The sequence below is a fragment of the Erinaceus europaeus genome, chromosome 10 (genome assembly GCF_950295315.1).
Source record: "Erinaceus europaeus chromosome 10, mEriEur2.1, whole genome shotgun sequence".
NCBI classification, from domain to species: Eukaryota; Metazoa; Chordata; class Mammalia; order Eulipotyphla; family Erinaceidae; genus Erinaceus; species Erinaceus europaeus.
Genome location: NC_080171.1, coordinates 82,575,519 through 82,595,186, shown reverse-complemented (window position 1 = coordinate 82,595,186; position 19,668 = coordinate 82,575,519). Strand labels below are relative to the sequence as shown.

The 19,668-nt window shown below is 42.8% G+C and overlaps 1 protein-coding gene across 23 annotated transcripts in view; it reads right to left on the bottom strand.

The window, feature by feature from the left end:
- ZNF618 (zinc finger protein 618) overlaps window positions 1–19,668 on the bottom strand; it is a 244,126-nt gene that overhangs the window by 58,373 nt on the left and 166,085 nt on the right. For 22 of the 23 annotated variants that reach the window (XM_060200021.1, XM_060200019.1, XM_060200022.1 and 19 more), the window contains 2 exons: window positions 11,322–11,399; window positions 10,517–10,555 (listed from right to left, as the gene is read on the bottom strand). The exons of the other annotated variant lie outside the window; for it this stretch is intronic. In XM_060200021.1, the coding sequence (XP_060056004.1) occupies window positions 10,517–10,555; window positions 11,322–11,399 (117 nt within the window). The remainder of the gene's footprint in view (window positions 1–10,516; window positions 10,556–11,321; window positions 11,400–19,668) is intronic. 23 annotated transcript variants of the gene reach the window in all.

The following is a 19,668-nucleotide window of genomic DNA, read 5'->3' as shown; positions in this document are numbered from 1 at the left end:
TCAACAAATTCTTGGTTAATGGAATCCAACAATGTATTAAGAGAATAATCCACCAAGATCAAGTGGTATTCATCCTGGGAAATAGCAATGGTTCAACATCTTAAAGTCAAGTAATGTAATCTACCATTTGGAGTTTAAAAACCTTAGTATCTCTTAAGAGGAAAAAAAAAAGGAAGAACACTAGGAAGTAGCAATAAGTGTAGGTGTGACTTAGAAAGGAAGTGAAGAAGGGAGGCGGGGCTATGGAGCAACAGCAGCTGGGTTTTTCTCATCTCCTCTCCAGGGTCAACTAGGAATACCAAAGGAGACCACCTGGGAATGCAACAAGACGGGACTAGAATGACTTCAGGAACCCACCAAACCACTGGTCAGTGCAAACACATGTGGCTTATAGACAGGGAGGAGCCTAAGGAGAGACTGAGCAGCTGGTCCAGCAGTTTACCAGTTGAAGCAGTACCTCCAGTATGCTTTACCAACAAAAACACTGCTGAAGGGAAGAGAGGACTCCCCTAAGACTCACCAAATGCAACTGTGAGTGTCCACTGCTACTGCCCTCAGAAGTTGCAGCATCATGGGGGAGGCCCTATGCTGACATCTGGGAACAGAGAACTGACTAGGAAACTCAGGAGAAGAGCTACACCTCCATGGCCTAGCACTGGGGCTGTATAGTGGGAACCTTTCCACATTGTTCTCCTGATGAGAACATGGTTAATAAATGCCTCAGAACCTACAGACTATAAATGGGGCTTGTTTAGATATTCACAGGGCCCAGCAGTGCTGCCCAGCTTGGCAGAGATGCTGAATTGAGCCTGGAGCTTTTGATCCTTGGGGTGTGAGAGTCTCTTTGCATAACCACTGTGCTATCTCTCCCCCACCCTGCTTTATCTCTTGAGTGATTAACCTAAGAAGCCTACTTATAGTTAAAAAGCCCTCAGGTTCCCATAGCCTACAGGGAAGAAAAAGAACAAAAGAGGCTTTTAACAGCCTTTCTGCTCCACCTAAGAGATTGAAAAGACTGTTAATTTCCAAAACTGTGAACTATTTAAGTACTTTACTTAGACACAAGTCAATCCAGGCAAGAGTGATCACTAATTTGAAAAGAATTGAGAGAGGGACCTCATAACGTACTATATAGAATGGTTATAACAACGAAGAAATAATGGAGAAATGAACCAGGACAAGAAACCAGCTAGAAGCCCCCCCCCCCAAAGGTTGAACCACAAAATAGTGATGTCAACATCAAAATGTTTAAGGAAATAGTCACCGGAGTGAGCAAAGAGTTTTAAAAAATGGTCATCAGAAATGCAGAAACAAAAATGAGATTCTGGAAGAAAACACTTATTATCTCAAGGATATTAGAGAGCTGAAAGGTGAAATAGCTGAGCTAAGAACACAGCTAGTGGAACAAGCTGAAACAGTATCAGAACAGGGTACCAAAACAGATAAACTCCAGAAAACAGTAGAGGGGAGAGAGAAAAGAATCAATGAGGCTGAAGACAGAATTAGCAAGATTGAGGATGAATTAGAGACAACTAAAAAAGAAGTAAGAGATCGCAAAGAGACTAAGAGATACTGAAAAGAACAACAGAGACATATGGGATGACTTCAAAAGAAATAATATACACATTATTGGCTTACCAGAGGAAGAAAGAGAGGGAGGGGGAGAAAGCATTCTTCAGGACATAGTAGCTGAGAACTTCTCTAGTCTAGACAACATCAAAGACATAAATATTCAAGAAGCCGAGAGGGTCCCAAACAGAATTAACCCAGACTTAAAGACACCAAGACACATCATATTTAGAATGGAAAGGAAGAAGGATAAAGAAAGGATCCTGAAGGCTGTAAGAGAAAAATAAAGAGTCACCTACAGAGGAAAACCCAGAAGATTAGCAGCAGACTTCTCCAAACAAACACTACAGGCCAGAAGAGAATTGCAAGATATCTATTGAGTGCTCAATGAGAAACGGTTTCAACTAAGACTACTGTATCCTGCTAGACTGTCATTCAGACTAGATGGAGGCATACAAACCTTCTCAGACAAGCTACAGTTGAAAGAATCAATTATCACCACGCCTGCCCTGAAAGAAGTTCTGAAAGGTCTCCTATAAACAGTCAGACCACCATAAATAGGCCATATATCAGAACAATCTAAAACTCTACAAGAATGGTGTTAAAATATCTTCAAGCTATGATATCAATAAATGCCAATGGTCTGAATTCATCTATTAAAGGCACAGAGTATGAAGATACATCAGAAAACACAGCCTAACAATATGCTGTCTAGAGGAAACCCACCTAACTCAATGAGACAAACATAGACTCAAAGTGAAAGGATGGAAAACTATCATACAAGCCTATGGGCAACAAAAAGAGCAGGAACAGCTATACTCATATCTGACATGATAGACTTTAAAATCAATAAAATTAAAAAAGATAGGGATGAACATTACTTAATGCTCATAGGATCAGTAAATCAAGAGCACTTAACAATTATTAACATCTGTATACCCAAATGAGAAGCCATATAAATACATCAAACATCTACAGAAAGAGCTACAGCAATACATTAACAGAAACACAGTAATAGTGGGGGACTTGAACACCCCATTCTCTCAACTTGACAAATTATCCAGGCAGAAAATCAATAAAGAAATGAGGGAACTGAATGAAGAGATAGATACACTAGAACCATTGGATATTTTCAGAGTCATTCACCCCAAGAAACTGGAATACACATTCTACTCAAGTCCACATGGGTCATTCTCAAGGGCAGACCATATATTAGGCCACAAAGACAGCTTCAGCAAATTCAAGAGCATTGAAGTCATCCCAAGCATCTTCTCAGACCACAGTGGAATTAAACTAACACTTAACAATAAATAAAAGATTAGTAATAGTCCCCAAATGTGGAAGTTCAAGAGTACACTACTTAACAGCTACTGGGTCAACAAGGAAATAAAGGAAGAAATCAAAATGTTTCTAGGTTCAATGAAAATGAAGACACAAGCTATCACAGATAAGCCAGTACTGAGAGGGAAGTTCATAGGCATACAATCACACACTAGAAAATAAGAGAAATCACAAATACACAACCAGATTGCACACCTCAAAGACCTAGAAGAAGAACAAAGGAACCCTAAAGCAACCAGAAGGACAGAAATAACTAGTTAGGGCAGAAATTAATAACACTGAAAAATCAGAAAACCATAGGAAAGATCAACGAAAGTAAATGGTGGTTCTTTGAAAGAGTGAACAAAACCGACAAACCTTCAGCCAGATTCACAAAACAAAAAAGGGAGAAGAACCAAATAAATTAGATCATAAATGAAAGTGGAGATATCACAACAGGCACCAGAGAAATTCAACATATCATGTGAGGCTTCTATGCCACCAAGCTAGAGAACATGGAAGAAATGGACAATTTCCTAGATATCTATGAACTTCCAAAATTAAATAAAGAGGAACTAGATAATATGAACAGGCCCATCACAGCAAACGAAATTGAAACAGTTATCAAAAACCTTCCCAAGAATAAAACTCCTGGACCAGATGGTTTTACAAATGAATTCTACACAACCTGCAAGGAAGAGTTAAAATCTCTACTTTTAAAAGGCTTCAAGAAGACTGAAGACACTGGAATACTCCCTTCCAGCAGCTATGAAGCCAACATCACTCTGATAACAAAAGCAGACAGGGACATAACCAAAAAAGAAAACTACAGACCAGTATCTCTGATAAACATAGATGATAAAATATTGAACAAAATTCTATCCAACCAGATACAACAGTATATTAAAAAGATTGTTCATCATGACCAAGTGGGGTTTATCCCAGGGATGCAAGGTTGGTTTAATATTCATAAATCAATCAATGTGATCCATCATATCAATAAAAGCAATACCAAAAACTGCATGGTCATATCAGTAGACACAGAGAAAACCTTTGACAAAATACAACATACCTTTATGATAAAAACACTACAAAAATGGGAATGGATTGAAAATTTTTGAAGATATTGGAGTCTATATATATCAAACCTACAGCCAACATCATACTTTGTTGCTTTGCGGTGGAGAGAGGGAAAGAAAATCTGGAGCGGAGAGGGAACACAATCCTTTATTGTTGGGTCAGAGCGCAGTGGTTCGGGCCACGTGGAACTAGCCAAAAATGGCCGTCTCCGCTACGCACACTACCCTTCCGTCACCGAGGTAAAAAAACCGGGAGAGAGAGAGAGAGAGAGAGAGAGAGAGAGAGAGAGGGGAAGTAGGAGGGCTATTTATAGGGCAACAGCCAGGAGTGACATGTCGGGACAGGATTGGTTGGGAAAAGCACTTGAGGATACCTTATTAACTCGTGGAAAGTGGCACTATCCTGAGGGGACATATGCACAGCAATACTCAGTAGTGAAAAACTGCAAGCATTTCCCCTCAGTTCAGGTACTAGACAGGGCTGCCCACTATCACCATTACTATTCAACACAGTGTTGGAAGTTCTTGCCATAGCAATCAGGCAGGAGCAAGAATTAAAGGGATACAGATTAGAAGAGAAGAAGTCAAACACTCCCTATTTGCAGATGACATGATAGTATACATAGAAAAACCGAAATTATTCAGCAAGAAGCTTTTGGAAATCATCAGGCAATACAGTAAGGTGTCAGACTACAAAATTAACTTTAAAAAGTCAGTGGCATTACTCTATGCAAACACTAAGATAGGAGAAGATGAAATCCAGAAATCAATTCGTTTTACTATATCAACAAAAACAATAAAATATCCAGGAATAAACCTAACCAAAGAAGTGAAAGACTTGTATACTGAAAATTATGAGTCAGTTTCTGATCTTGTTTTCAACTTCTGCCTGAGAGAGTGATTATCCCATATTCATCCTTCTATTTCTGACTTATCTCACTTAACATTAATTTTTCTAGCTCCATCCACGATCGGCTGAAAATGGTGAAGTCACAAGATCAGTAGAGAAAAGACAAGTAGACCCTGAACTGGAATTGGCATATTGCACCAAAATAAAAGAGAATACAGATCCAAGAAGGATGACAGAGGACCTAGTGGGGTTTGTATTTTTATATGGAAAACTGGAAAATGTTATGCATGTACAAACTATTATATTTCCTGTCAAATGTAAAACATTAATTCCCAAATAAAGAAATAAAAAAAAGAAAATTATGAGTCACTACTCAAGGAAATTGAAACAGACACAAAGAAGCGGAAAGATATTCCATGTTCATGGGTTGAAGAATTAACATCATCAAAATGAATATACTACACAGAGCCATATACAAATTTCATGCTATCCTCATCAAGATACCAACTATATTCTTTAGGAGAATAGAACAAACGCTACAAATGTTTATCTGGAACCAGAAAAGACCTAGAATTGCCAAACCAATCTTGGGAAGAAAGAACAGAACTGGAGGCATCATACTCCCAGATCTCAAATTGTTATTATAAGGCCATTGTAATCAAAACTGCTTGGTACTGGAACATGAATAGACCAATGGAATAGATTTGAGAGCCCAAAAGTAAGCCCCCACACCTATAGACATCTAATATTTGACAAAGGTGCCCAGACTACTAAATGGGGAAAGCAGAGTCTCTTCAACAAATGGTGTTGGAAAAATGGGCTGAAACATGAAGAAGAATGAAACTGAACCACTATATTTTACCAAATATAAAAGTAAATTCCAAGTGGATCAAAGACTTGAAGGTTAGACCAGAAACTATCAGATATTTAGTGGAAAATATTGGCAGAACTCATTTCCACATAAATTTTAAAGACATCTTCAATGAAATGAATCCAACTACAAAGAAGACTAAGGCAACTATAAACCTATAGGACTACATCAAATTAAAAAGCTTCTGCACAGCAAAAGAAACCAATACCCAAACAAAGAGACCTCTTACAGAATGGGAGAAGATCTTTACATGCCATACATCAGACAAGAGGTTAATAACCAAAATATTTAAAGAGCTTGCCAAACTCAACAGCAAGAAAACAAATGTCCCCATCCAAAAATGGGGAGAGGACATGGACAGAATATTCACCACAGAAAAGATCCAAAAGGCTGAGAAACACATGAAAAAATGCTTCAAGTCTTTGATTGTCAGAGAAAAACAAAGATAACCATGAGATACCACTTCACTCCTGTGAGAATGTCATACAACAGAAAAGATAGCAGCAACAAATGCTCAAGAGGTTGTGGGGTCAAAGGAACCCTCCTGCACTGCTGGTGGGAATGTAAATTGGTGCAGCCTCTGTGGAGAACAGTCTGGAGAACTCTCAGAAGGCTAGAAATGGACCTACCTTATGATCCTGCAATTCCTCTCCTGGGGATATAGCCTAAGGAACCAAACACACTCATCTAAGATTTGTGTATACCTATGTTCTTAGCAGCACAATTTGTAATAGCCAAGACCTGGAAACAACTCAGGTGACCAACGACTGATGAGTTGCTGTGCAAGTTGTGGTCCATATACACAATGGAATACTACTCAGCTATTAAAAAGGGTGACTTCACTGTTTTCAGCCCATCTTGGTTGGAGCTAGAAGAAATCCTGTTAAGTGAAATAAGTTAGAAACAGAAGGATGAATATGGGATGATTTCACTCTCAGGCTGAAGTTGAAAAACAAGATCAGAAGAGAAACCAGAAGTAGAACCTGAACTGGAGTTGGTGTACTGGACCAAAGTAAAAGACTCTGTGATGGGTGGGTGGGGCAGGGGAAGAGTACAGGTCCTGGAAAAGGATGACAGAGGACCTAGTTGGAGTTGTACTGTTATGTGGAAAACCAAGAAATGTTATGCATGTACAAACTATTATATTTATTGTCAAATGTAAAACATTAATCCCCCAATAAAGAAATTTTAAAAAAAAGAAAAGAAAGAAAGGAAGTGAAGGCAGGACCACAGAAAAAATGGGCCAAAAAAAAAAAAAAGCAGATATAGATAGATATAAATTCATCCCATATCTGTGACCTTGGGAGAACTACTGCATTTTCCAGTGGAGAGGATGGGGACCAGAACTATGGTAGTGGGAACAGTGTGGAATTATACACCTATTATCTTATACTTAAAAAAAATTTTATTATCTTTATTTACTTGATAAAGGTAGCCAGAAAGAGAGGAAGGGGGAGACAGTGGGAAAGAGAGACAGAAAGACACCTACAGACCTATATCACTAATTGTGAAGCTTTTCCCCTAAAGGTGGGGAGCAGGGGCTTGAACCTAGGACTTTGCTCACTGTACGCTCACCAGGTATGCCACCACCTGGCTCCCTTATCTTATAATTTTGTAAATCAATATTATAACACTAATAAAAAATGAAATAAAGAATGAATGAGCACAACCTAGTCTTCTTTTTTCCTTTCTTGCCTCTAGGGTTATTGCTGGGGCTTGGTGCCTGCACTATGAATCCACTGCTCCTGGAGGCCATTTTTTTCCCTTTTGTTATTTATCATTGTTGTTGTTATTGCTGTCATTGTTGTTGGATAGGACAGAGAGAAATGGAGAGAGGAGGGGAAGACAGAGAGGGAGAGAAAAGATAAGACACCTGCAGACCTTATTTGCCACTTGTGAAGCGACCCCCCTGCAGGTGAGTAGCCAGGGGCTCGAACCAGGATCCTTATGCCCGTTCTCACACTTCGTGCCATGTGCGCTTAAGCTGCTGTGCTACCACCCAGCCCTCTTCTTCTTATTTTTAAATAGAGACAGAAAGTCACAGAGAGGACAAAGATGCCACAGCACCAAAGCTTCCATCAATGCAGTAGGGGCCAGATTCCAACCTGGGTTGTGTGCGTGGCAAAACAGCTCACTATCCAAGTGAGCTGTTTTTCTGGCCTAGTAGCTACTTAATCTTGTTATTTTATAAAAGGAATCAATATGATAGCAAGAGAAGTGATTGTGAATTAATTTTCTAAGTTGAGAGATGAGTAAGTTGTCTTAACTTGTAGAGTTGTCTCCCCATCCATAAGGATTATGTTCTCGGATCCTCAGATGATTAAAACCAAAGTGAAGTCAAATCCTAAATATTCTATCATTTCTTATACATACATACCTACGAAGAAGATTAATGTAGAAGGTAGGTATGATAAGATACATAGCAATAATAAAAATAGAATAAGTATAAAAATATACTATAGAGATACTTAAGTGAATATAATTTGTCTCAAAATAGCTTATCGCCTGTAATATTTTCAGACAACAATTAAGTGAAATTAATTAGAACACTGGAAAGAGAAACCACAAGAACAGGGAGGCTACTATACTATTTTTATTAAAAAAAAAAAAAGAGAAATCCCCACTTCTGCCACCATACAAGCTGTATGACACCTCTCAGTAACTCCATGTGCAAAATGGGCAACTCGACATTTTCAACAGGTTTCTTCTGGTTCTAAGATTCAAAAAGCAGGCTTTGCTAGCCAGACTTGTGTGTAGTGACAGCAGGTTTTCTGAGCAGACACTGCTGGCCCAGGTTAAGCTGGGAATGCAGGAATGGGAAAAAATAAAGTACACTGAATATGGGGAGGAAATCTTACAGAGAGGAAAGGAGATGTAATGGAAACACTAACAATATATCCAAGGAGTTAAGGAGTTCCCAATAACAAGCCTCACAGAACAATAGGAGCCAGATGGAGCACAAAGGATCATTGAGGGCTGCTGGAGAGACCAGGGGTTCAAAATAGCTGGGAAGAAAAAAAAGATAAATAGGAAAGTCCTTTAAATAAGGGTTGACCATAGGCAGATCATGGAAGCTGAAAGAGAAGGAGCCTGGGCTCCATGAGGAGGAGCAGGACTTCATCTACTCTGAGTCTTGGAGTCCTCTGGCAGGTGTCTGGTCAAACTGACCATCAGATTCTCCAGACCCTGGAGGAGCAGCTTCAGCCCTGCATGTGTCTAACAAGATAGGGACACAGAATGAATAGATGAGAAGGAGCTTCAGAAAAAAATGCTAAGAGAACCCTGTCCAATTAAGACCCTGCTTTTTAAAAATATTTATTTATTCCCTTTTGTTGCCTTTTTATTGTTGTAGTTACTATTGTTGTTGTTATTGATGTCATCGCTGTTGGATAGGACAGAGACAAATGGAGAGAGGAGGGGAAGACAGAGAGGGGAAGAGAAAGATAGACACCTGCAGATCTGCCTCACCGCTTGTGAAGCGACTCCCCTGCAGGTGGGGAGCCGGGGGCTCAAACTGGTGGCTTGAAAGACCCTGCTTTAGCCCTAGCCACCTCTGCAATGTGCTGTTTGGGATGTTTTACTTCTCATTTAGAAGGTTTTCTGTGGTGATGTGACAAGAACGCTGAACACAGCTGACAGACAATGACCTGCCCACAGTCTGTTTTGGGAAGGAATTTATTCCCATGCTGCCTCTGGCAGAGCAGAGTGCTCGTGATGGAAACAGCTAGCCTGAAAAGTCTAAACTAGTTACTATCTGATTCCCCAGAAAAGTTTGCTGACCTCAAAGGAAGAAAAATATACAAAATTGTACATGTTCAAGCCTATTCAATTTTCACAAGCTGAACATACCAGTGTTGAGTGCCAAGATCAAATATTAGAAACCAGAAACCCCTTTCTAGGGGAGATCATGGTTCCAGCTTCTATCAGGATCATTTCCTTTTCCCTGATGCTATACTTGCTGTAGAGAGAGACAAATGGAGAATCTGCATGGGGTTTCTTTCATTACCATTCTCTTGGCAGGTAACCCATGGTGCTTTTCCTTGCTATTGCCATGCCAAAGTGAACAGTGTAACCTGTCTATTCATTCCACTAGCAGCAGGTGGTCGACTGGTTGCATCTTAGGGATATTAATGACACTGCAAGAACATCCTAGCTTGTGTCTTTTGGAGAACACACATCCATCTTTCTGCTATGTTAGGTATATACCTGAGAGTGCTGGGTTTCAAAGCTCAGGGCTGCTAACTGGAGATAGAGTCCACCTCAGTCTACATCCACATAGCTTCCTAGGCCCACGGATTTAGATGTGGTAGGAGGGCAAGTATGGACTACGAGCATAAAAAGCAGTCATGACTCTGAGCTCCAGACGCAGAGCTCCTACACCTCAGAGAGTGGTCCCTATGGGTGCTCATGGGAAGCATCCTCTCCCAGCATCTGCTATGGAGCCCATAAGCCAGGTACCAAACACTCAGAAAGCTGCACACACTAGGATCTTCTTAGAGGTGTATAGTGAAGAGCGTTTAGAGGTTTAGATCAAAGAAGCCTGTGCATCTTAGTAGAACTAAAGGCGTCCTCCTATTTATTTGCCCCGGGAACCCTACACTGACAGAACATACATTAACCTCCTTGTTAAATACATTTAAGGTCTACTCTGTCTCAACTTCTTAAAGGCCCTCTGGCCTCCAAGCTTAGACCACAGCAACATCTCTCTCAGAAATCTCTCAGGCTAGTCCGGGGGAACAGGGAGCAGGAACAAGAGCTTTCCCTCTTGCTTTTCCACCCTCCATCCACCCTGGGTCCCATAGCCCACAAGGAGGGAAAAGTACTCACTGCCTTGGGAGGCTCCCTCCCCTGAGGTGGCTTCAGTATCTGAAAGACATGGAGAGAAGGAAGTTGAAACCAATGGCAGAGACAGGAATTGGCTATAAAAAGCCACTGCAACACACCTAGGTACATTCTCCCCCCAGGAAGGTGTCTTCATTCCCACTGCACCAGCTGGAGGCTGACCCAACACCCTTCCTCCATCCCTCCTGTTCTGTTCAGCCACACTGTCCTCATCTTCAGATTGGGTGACAGAGCCTTACCCCATGCCAACACTGTCATGAGGCACACACGAGAAGACACACCAAGCCCACTCCTGAATGGTTCAAAACCACTCAGTAGCACTGAAGACTGGTATTACCAGGCTGGGTAGCAGTGCACCCAGTTAAGTACACATATTATCATGCACAAGAACCAGGTTTAAGCTTTTAGTCGCCTCTGGCAGGGGAAAAGCTTCACAATGCTACTTTCTTCTTCTCTATCACCCCACTCCCTCTCAATTTCTCTCTGTCCTATCAAAGAAAGAAGAGGGAAAAAGGTAAAAACTGTCATTAATGAACCGTGAATTTGTCATGCTGGCACCAAAGCCCAGCAACAAACCTCAAAGCAAATAAAAAATCCCCCAAACTGATGCAATGACCTACTCCTTTTTGTATTTTCCTAAGTTAAGGAGATCTTCTCCTTCCTCCAAGTTTTCCCTCCCACAGGGGAAGAAAACTGCGGCACTGGAGGCATCTGGAGTCACCTATGAAAATCCCAGGTAGGAAAACAAGCAGGGGCAGCTTTGGGCTCTTGCCAGGAACAACCCACTCACCTCGGTGTGCCCGTACATGGGTTTGGAAACAGTTGTAATACTTGTACTTCTTGCCACAGATTCCACACTCATAGGATCCTGGAGAATAAGATAGGGAGGCACAGGTCAGCCAGAACCATCTTCAACTATCACAGGCCTCAAGATCCACGTAATGCCTCCAAGTGCTGCCAATGCTACACCAAGGGGACAGGAACTGTCCAGTGGACCATCTTGTCCCAGGCAAAGAAGTTGAGGGGCAGTGAAAACAGTGCTGAGGTAGAAGTTAGAAAGCCTGGCTCAGGCTCCAGGTTTGTGTCAATTCCCCAACCAGTTCCGGGCAAATTCCTTCCTCTGGATCTCAGTCTCCAGATCTACTAGATAGATGGGCTTATTTATTTATTTATTTATTTATCTAGCCAATTCTCATACAATTCCCTAAAAGAAAATATATGAACATGAAAGTGCTCTGAAAAGAACTATTTGCACCCATGCAAGATCAACACTTAAATGCATTAGGATCATTCCTAGAGTCTTCACCTTGCTAGAATGGGCCCTGTACTTGTTCTGGCAGTAGCACAGCCCCTGGAAGTTTCCTTAGGCACACTCAGTCTTAGCCTGTTCATCTGTACAAAGAGCCTAAAGACCCTATGCCTCACAGGTGTGACCCTATACTGCCTCTAGGAAATGGCTAGCCCTGCTACAGATACACTGACAGGGAGAAGACATCTTGAGCCTGCTGGGAGCGATCTTTTCTCTAGACACAGAGACCAATGCAGAATGCCTGACTTCAGCCCTCCACAGGGCCTTTCTCCTACAGCAGATAGGCTGAGATAGCTGAGTTCCAAGTCCACAGAGGTTGGACTCACCCAAAGCAGAAACAAACCCAAGAAGAGCCCACAAGGCCCAGCCAGGCAGAGGACTAGGAGGATATCTTCCTATACCTGAACCCTCACTAGAATGCTTACAACAACCTGACATCACCAGGCAGGTGCAGGCCTCACTCTTTCAAACAGCACACACAAACACAGAGTCCTGGAGCAGGCTAAAGTTGCTAGAATGATAACCAGGGACCAGGGTCCTGGAGATGTGTCCTTTTCAAAAGGGTCTTCAGGGGATGCTGATGTCCAGCAAGCAGATATAGGAATTATTGGCTTAGAATAAGACAGACCTGGGACAGCTCTATCATTTACTGGGTCAGCTTCATTTTCCCCGTCAGAAAGAATAGGGGCAGTGCAAGAGTACTGATGTGAAAACTTTCTTATTTTCAATATAAGCCCAGGTACTGAACAGTGGTGATGACCAAATTCTACCTCCTCCACTTCCTTCTCACCTGAGGGTGGAAATCCAATCACAAGAGTGAACTACAGGCTGTGAACCAAGTCAGAAGAGCACTGAGCATGGAGTCTGGTTGTAAGCCTCATTCTGCCACCCCCAAGCTGTCTTATCTCAGATATTCCCTTTACCTCTCTGAAATACTCTATGTTTCCTCATCTGTGAAACAGGACTATGACTCCTGCATCTCCTGACTGAGGTTGCGATTACTGAGACACAGTGGAAGGAGTCAACTCATAAGCAGTACTGCCACCTCCTAGTGTCAGTCACTAAAGGGAGCTGTCACACAACCCTAGGGTAGATGGGACCCAACAGTATGTTACTCAAGTCTGTGTTGGTCTTTCATGATGGGGAATACATAAATACATGGAGAAACTAGATCAGGGTGCATATTTCATTGTCTTTATCACACAGCACAAGATAAGACCTCAATAAATTATACCATCTTGTTGTTATACTTACCTATCACAGAGCTACACTGGCTCAGCTCCCTGCATCTCCACAAACCCCACAATTTTTTAAACTGTATTTTTAAAAAAAAAACTTAATAGAGGGTGAAAGATAGAGAAGGAGAAAGAGAAAGAGAGACACCTGTAGCACTGCTCCACTGCTCAGGAAGCCTGTCTCCTACAGGTAGGGACCAGGGGCTTGAATCTGGGTACTCATGCAGGACAACATGTGCTCTTTACCAGGTGTGTCATCTCTTCACCCCTCAAGTCTTTGCTAATTCCTCTTCAACCAACCCAGACTTTCCCGAGTAACTTCAATGTGCCCAGCACTGAAGATAACCTACCAGGAAGATAAGCTCATTGTCTTAGACTAATAGGAAGCAGACAGGCCAACAGGCAAGGGGGCAGGCAATGTTAAGAAAGTGTAGCCTCTTCCAAAGGGACTGAGATTATTAAGTGTGGCAAGAAAAAGCCCGCCCAGATTTACCCACCTTCAGCTGAGACTCTAGGCTCCAGCTTAGTGTTTCCAATTGTAGACTATCTGGGGCGACATCCACTGGCCCACATAGCTGGTTGTGATTGTAAAAGCAAGAAATGTTGCTAGTGGCTTTATGGAATTTACTTCCAAACTGCAGAGAGAATTAGGGGCTCATGTAGCCTTGTTCATGAACCACAAGCCATTCAGAGTCACAGGGGTTGGAAGGAACCACTTGTTAGCCTCAGGTCCCATCCTGGCCCCTAGGGTGCTGTGAGCTACCTTGCTCAGCACAAGGAACCTTGGGAGCTGGACATTGTGTTGGCAGGAGGAAAAACTTAGTGCAAAGCCCTGCCTATCCCCCACTTGCCCTCCAGATATCAAGTGCCCTACCTGCAGAAGGTGCTGGATGGGCAGAGAGGAGGGGGGCAAAGTGGGGAGAGTGTAATAGTGTAGTGGTCACACTATACAGCATGACCAGACAACCTGGGTTCAGATCCAAATTCTTCACATAGCAGCCCAGAGTCCCACTAAGTGCTGGGAGCACCTCTCTGTGAATAGAATGGGGCTGCTTAAGGAAGACTGTGACTGCACAAGCTGAGGCACTGAGCAAGGTGCCTGGCACACAGAAAATACTCCAAAAGGGGTGGGTATGATGGCATGAGCATGATCCAAGGTTCTTTGGAACTCAACTTCCCAAATGCATCCTGGGAAGAAGGTCCAGGGCCAAGCAAGTGCAAGAAAGCCATTGCGTCTCTGTCTTGGAGAAGGTAGGAGACTGGGGAGCTGCTAAGCTTGGGGAATGGACTTGTACCCAAGGACTCCCCATACGGTTGGCTGTTGCACCCCTTCATTCCCAGGCTATTTCATTGAAATGCAGCCTACAGGAATTGCTACTGCTATGGTCTGGACATCTGGACTCCCACATGACCATCACCCCCCACTCCCCAACAGCACATCTTGACTCCCCAGCGCTGCCTATCTTTCTCCAAAACCCATGTATGTGACTTCAAAGTTACCCTTGGGAAACACTATGAAGAGGCACCAAGAAGAGAAAGTTCCAGTTCACACTGACCAGGGTCATCCAGGGCCCAGTTCTTGCCTTCATCTTCCCTGCCGGGCTAGTGCGGGGGTGCCTCTTCCCGGGCGCATACTCTCTAGGTTGGAGAGAACTTGACCGGAGCCAGTCTGGGATGCTACTCACTCGGAGACGCGGGAGAGATGACTCATGAATCAAACATGTGGCGAGACAATGCAATGTCTTTATTGATCAGAGAGCCAAAGCTTTTAAAGAGCCGACCCGGAAGTGGACAGTCAGAAATGGAAATGGCTAGAAAAGGGGCAAAGAAAGGCAAAAGGGGACTGGGAAGGTAGAAACTTCCTTAGCAACTGTTGCAAGGGTTTTACCTGGTGGGATTAATAATACCCTGAAGGCAGGGAGAGTGTTGAGGGTAGAAAGAAGACAGATCAAAGGAATAAATTGGGTGGGGATCTTTCAGGCAAAATAATGATTATGTAGATAGGCCATAGTATCAGGAATACAGGGTGCTTTGTGAGCCCTGCCAAGCTCAACCACATCCACACAATTTCCCAACAGAAGTCCTCATTTGGTTGGGACTATTCAGCACTGCTTACTTAGTAAGCTTGGAAGTTCCAGGGACCAGATGGCTACTTAGCTAGTGGCTGGTGAAGAATGAGGCCCAAAGTCATGCTCAGGGCGCCCAGAATCATTACCCTGCTACGAAGCCAGGGCACTTTCAGTCGTGAGGCTTCCTCTTGCATTGCAGGGCAATAGAACCCTCTACTACACTGGAGCTGTTCAGAGCTCCCACAAGTTCCCCCATCAAGAGCCCAGGAGTGACTGCTAGGGACAGCTAGCAGGGCACATTAGCCTAGCCCTTTCCTTGCTGCTGCTGTCACCAGTGACACAAAAAATCCACAGACTGGTTAATCTAATTCTCTAACCACCTGGCAGAGAGCCTGGCTTAGCTGCCTCCCTAAGCACACTGAACAGACTAAGCGAGGGCAGCTGAAACCAGGTAGGTCTAGATGCTGAAGTCATGAGAGGAAGCAGTCATGATGAATCAACAGAGGTGACTCTTCTGAGGACAAGAACAAGAGTCCAGCCCTCGATCCTTACCATTTACAGCCAGCAGGGTCAGGTATGCTCATATGCCTTTCAGGACACATATAACACAGCTAGGAGAAAAAAAGCTCCTAACCACAGACAATTGCTGTGTGATCAGAGCACCACAGCAGCCACTATTGCCAGATCAAACACTGAAGAGTGCCTAGCACTCCGGGTTCGAAGATGTATCCAAGGGGCTGGTGAAATAAGTCACATGCACAGTGTGCTACTTTGCCATGTGTGCGACCCAGATTTGAGCCCTGTCTCTACTACAGTGGAGAAAGCTCTGATGATGTCTCTCTCTCTATCCTTAAACAATTAATAAGACACAACGGGGGCGGGTACTGGACCTGCTGGGAGAAAACTGTTGAGACAGAAACCTGGAGAAGTACCTTCTGGAGATTTGGGTTTCTTTACCCTCATTACAAACATATGATTCTTCCCAGCCACCTGATCACCATGTCTTCCATGAAGAAAGACCATCTCAGGGTCATAAGCAAAGAAAAAAATGCAAAACCCTAGTGCTGGACTTAGAAAATAGTGGCTCTAGTGACTAAGAACAATTCCATCCACGAGTCAGGTGATTCCAATTATATGTTCCTCCCCAAATTTAAACAGGATCTAATGGAGTCATCAGCATTGGTGCCATTAAAACTAATGTCTGATGATAGACCCTCTGTGCATCTTTTGGCATACAACTTGGAAGGAATTCAGCAATTTGAGTGACTGCTAAGACAAAATATCACTCATTCCTGCCTCTTTCTTTATTTTACCAAGCTTCTTAATTACTTACACTGATGAAAACCAAAACAAGCAAATAGACAAAAGCCATGATTTAAAGTTGAAACCTGTCTTGGAACAATAAAAATTACTAATCCACGGATATGTGAGCCAATTGAGAAAGAAAGCCCCATTCATTTCATTAAGAGGTGCATTTTGGGGGGCATTTTTTTTTACTTTTACATCTACTATATATTTTATTTTGCTTTTGACAAATGATATGCAAATAACAACTCAATCTGGGAAAATGAGTAAAAATGTACGATTTTATGATCCCAACACATTTTTTTTTAGAAAATTTTGTTTCAATTTACGTACATCTTGTTGTGAAAGATGATCAATAAAAGACTCTCAAGCATGAAAATTATATTGCATTGGGATAAAACCCTACATAGGAAGTGGACCAGAAATATAAGTTCAAGGGAAAAAAAAGAAGGTATAAATTTTTTAACTGTTAGAGATGGGATCACTCAAGTGTTTTTAAAATGAATGATGGAAGATATCAAATAGTAGTGGGGGGGGGGTCTAGATTTTCTCAGAAACACTTAAGAGTGGTTCACAGTTTTATTTTCAAAAATGTCACTTTCCCCAGAAATTGTATCCTTTGCAATTACTTAAATTTAGACAAAAAATGTCAGACTCAGAAATGTTAAACTTTTCCAAACTCTTTTAGCAGATTGTTAAACCAAAAATTTGAAGTCACTGGCCTTTCAGGATGCTATCACTCCAGAGGTAACCCCAGAGGTACCAGCATCCTGAGGCTTCAGTTAATATTGTTCTGTCTGCTTAGCCTTTGTGTCCCCCCACCCCCAACACATCTTTTAGAAAACATCTTTATGACTATTACTTCTCTTTTCTCCTAAGAGTCTCACTGGGAAGATACGCAGATTCTATTCTACACACTGATGAGTGAAGCCAGTGTGGCTATGAAATGCTTAGGGGCCTAGCCAAGGACTTAATTCAAGGCAGACCCTGAATCTCACCACTTACAGCTCAAAGGCCTTTTCTAACAGGGACCCCTTTCCCACCTTGAACCACCAGATAAAGAGCCAGTAGCAGACAGGATACATCTTGGAGGGTGGCCAGAAACCCTTCTTCCTAAGCAGCCATAGAAGAGAGCTGAGTGTTGGTTCTGGCAGGCACAGGTGCAAAACTATGCCAACAACCTACTGAAACAGGAAACCATCAGCTGGCACAATGAAGTAAAACCTGGCAGCTTTGTCACAGACCAGAACTCATGTGGCCATGTCTGAATGGCAGTGGTTCCCTTCAGAGCTGTAGCTGAGGCCACCTCTAGATGGAGCCCCTCCTCTTCTTGCCCCAACAGCCCTGCAAGTGTGAACACATGAGCACCACTTGGCACTCAAAGCTCACTGCTAGATGCATCCCTGTAGGATCCAATCTTCTATCAGGTTCATATATATATTCTAGCACAGGCCATGTCACCCAGGGCTCTAAATGCTTGTTGGCATTTCCACCTCCTCTGCCTGCCTGCCTAGCTACCCCTGAAAGGGCAGCTCCTAAGGCAGACACCCTCTCAAGATGATATCAAGGACAGAATGGTACCTTTCCTTGCCTCTTCTGGTCTGGGACAGCTTCAGAGGTCTGTGGAGATGAACTCCTAAGAAACCATCTCTCGGGAGTTGGGCAGTAGCACAGTGCATTAAGCGCACATGGCGCAAAGTATGAGGACCTGTGTAAGGATCCCGGTTAGAGCCCTTGAATCCCCACCTGCAGGGGAGTCGCTTCACAGGCGGTGAAGCAGGTCTGCAGGTGTCTATCTTTCTCTTCCCCTCTCTGTCTTCCCCTCCTCTCTCCATTTCTCTCTGTCCTGTCCAACAATAATGACATTAGTAACAACCACAGTAATAACTATAACAATAAAACAACAAGGGCAACAAAAGGGAATAAATAAATATTAATTTAAAAAAATCTTTAAAAATTTTCAAAAAAAAAAAAAAAGAAACCATCTCTCTCCCTCTTTTCAGGGTGAGTCAAGGGATGTCTCCTAGCAGCTGCCTGTACTACTGCTAGATCGCAGTTCCAATGCCTGCCAGGCCTAGCAGAGAGGTCTATTTACTGAGAACAGAGATGAGCCAAACAGACAGCTGGAGAGCCCAGACCTCACAGAAGGAGGAGGCTGCACCTCAGCTCAGCAACCACTGATGGTAACTCTGCCTTTCAGTAGGAAAATGGGCTCTTCCTGGTCAGATCTCTAGACAAAACTTGTGCCAGAATTTGCACTGTTGTTTTGTTGTCTTGGAGGCTTCATTGTGTCAGGCTGACTTTTCCAAATAAAAAGAGAGAGTGAAATAATGAGGGAAAGATACCATAACACTGAAGCCTCCCTGAATGCACTGGGTACTGGACACAAACTTGGGTCATCCTCATGGCAAAGCAGGTACACTGTCCAGGTCAGTTCTTTTACCACCTAAAGAAATGAGAATTTTGACATGAATTCTTTTTTTTTTTTTTTTGTCCATCATTGGGGCTTCAATCTGGGATGACTTTACCAGTAGATAGGGAGATAGACTGACAGAGACAGAGACAAAAATGAAGAGGCAGAAAGTGAAAGAAACAACAGCACCAATGCTTCCTCCAGGGTGCCACAGGCAGGGCTTGAAGTGGGATCGCATGCATGGCAAAGCAGCACACTAACCAAGTGAACTATTTTGCCAGACCTTGATATGAAACCTTTGGACTGTAGTGACTGGCAACTAATCTGACATTTGAAATATGCCAAACCAAACATGTCTGTATATCAGTTAGTTCATGGGCCATACATGTACAAAATCTCATCTGTAAAATCATATCCATGTCCTTCAGCTTGGTCTTGAACCTAGCATTGAACTTACCCAGTCTGGTCTCAGACTTCTATTTTCATCTCCAGGCTTCCTGTGCACTATTCATTCTTAGAAGTACTGCTGCCTTTCTTCTTCTGCTTCTCTTTCAGGTCTAGCTCTGATCTCCATCCTCACTTTTTTGTTTCTCTTTGCCCTTATCTGCCATCCATTCTGATTACCAGTGGCCTTGGTAAAAACAAAATACTGAGCATGTTGCTCCCTGCTTATAAATTTAAGATTCCCCATTGCTTCTAGAGTCAAGGCCACAGGAATAAGATCCTCCACACCCTGAGCTCTCAGGCCCCATTTTCTCTCCCAGACCTTTCATTCCAGTATAGAGACATTGAAACATTTTCTGCCT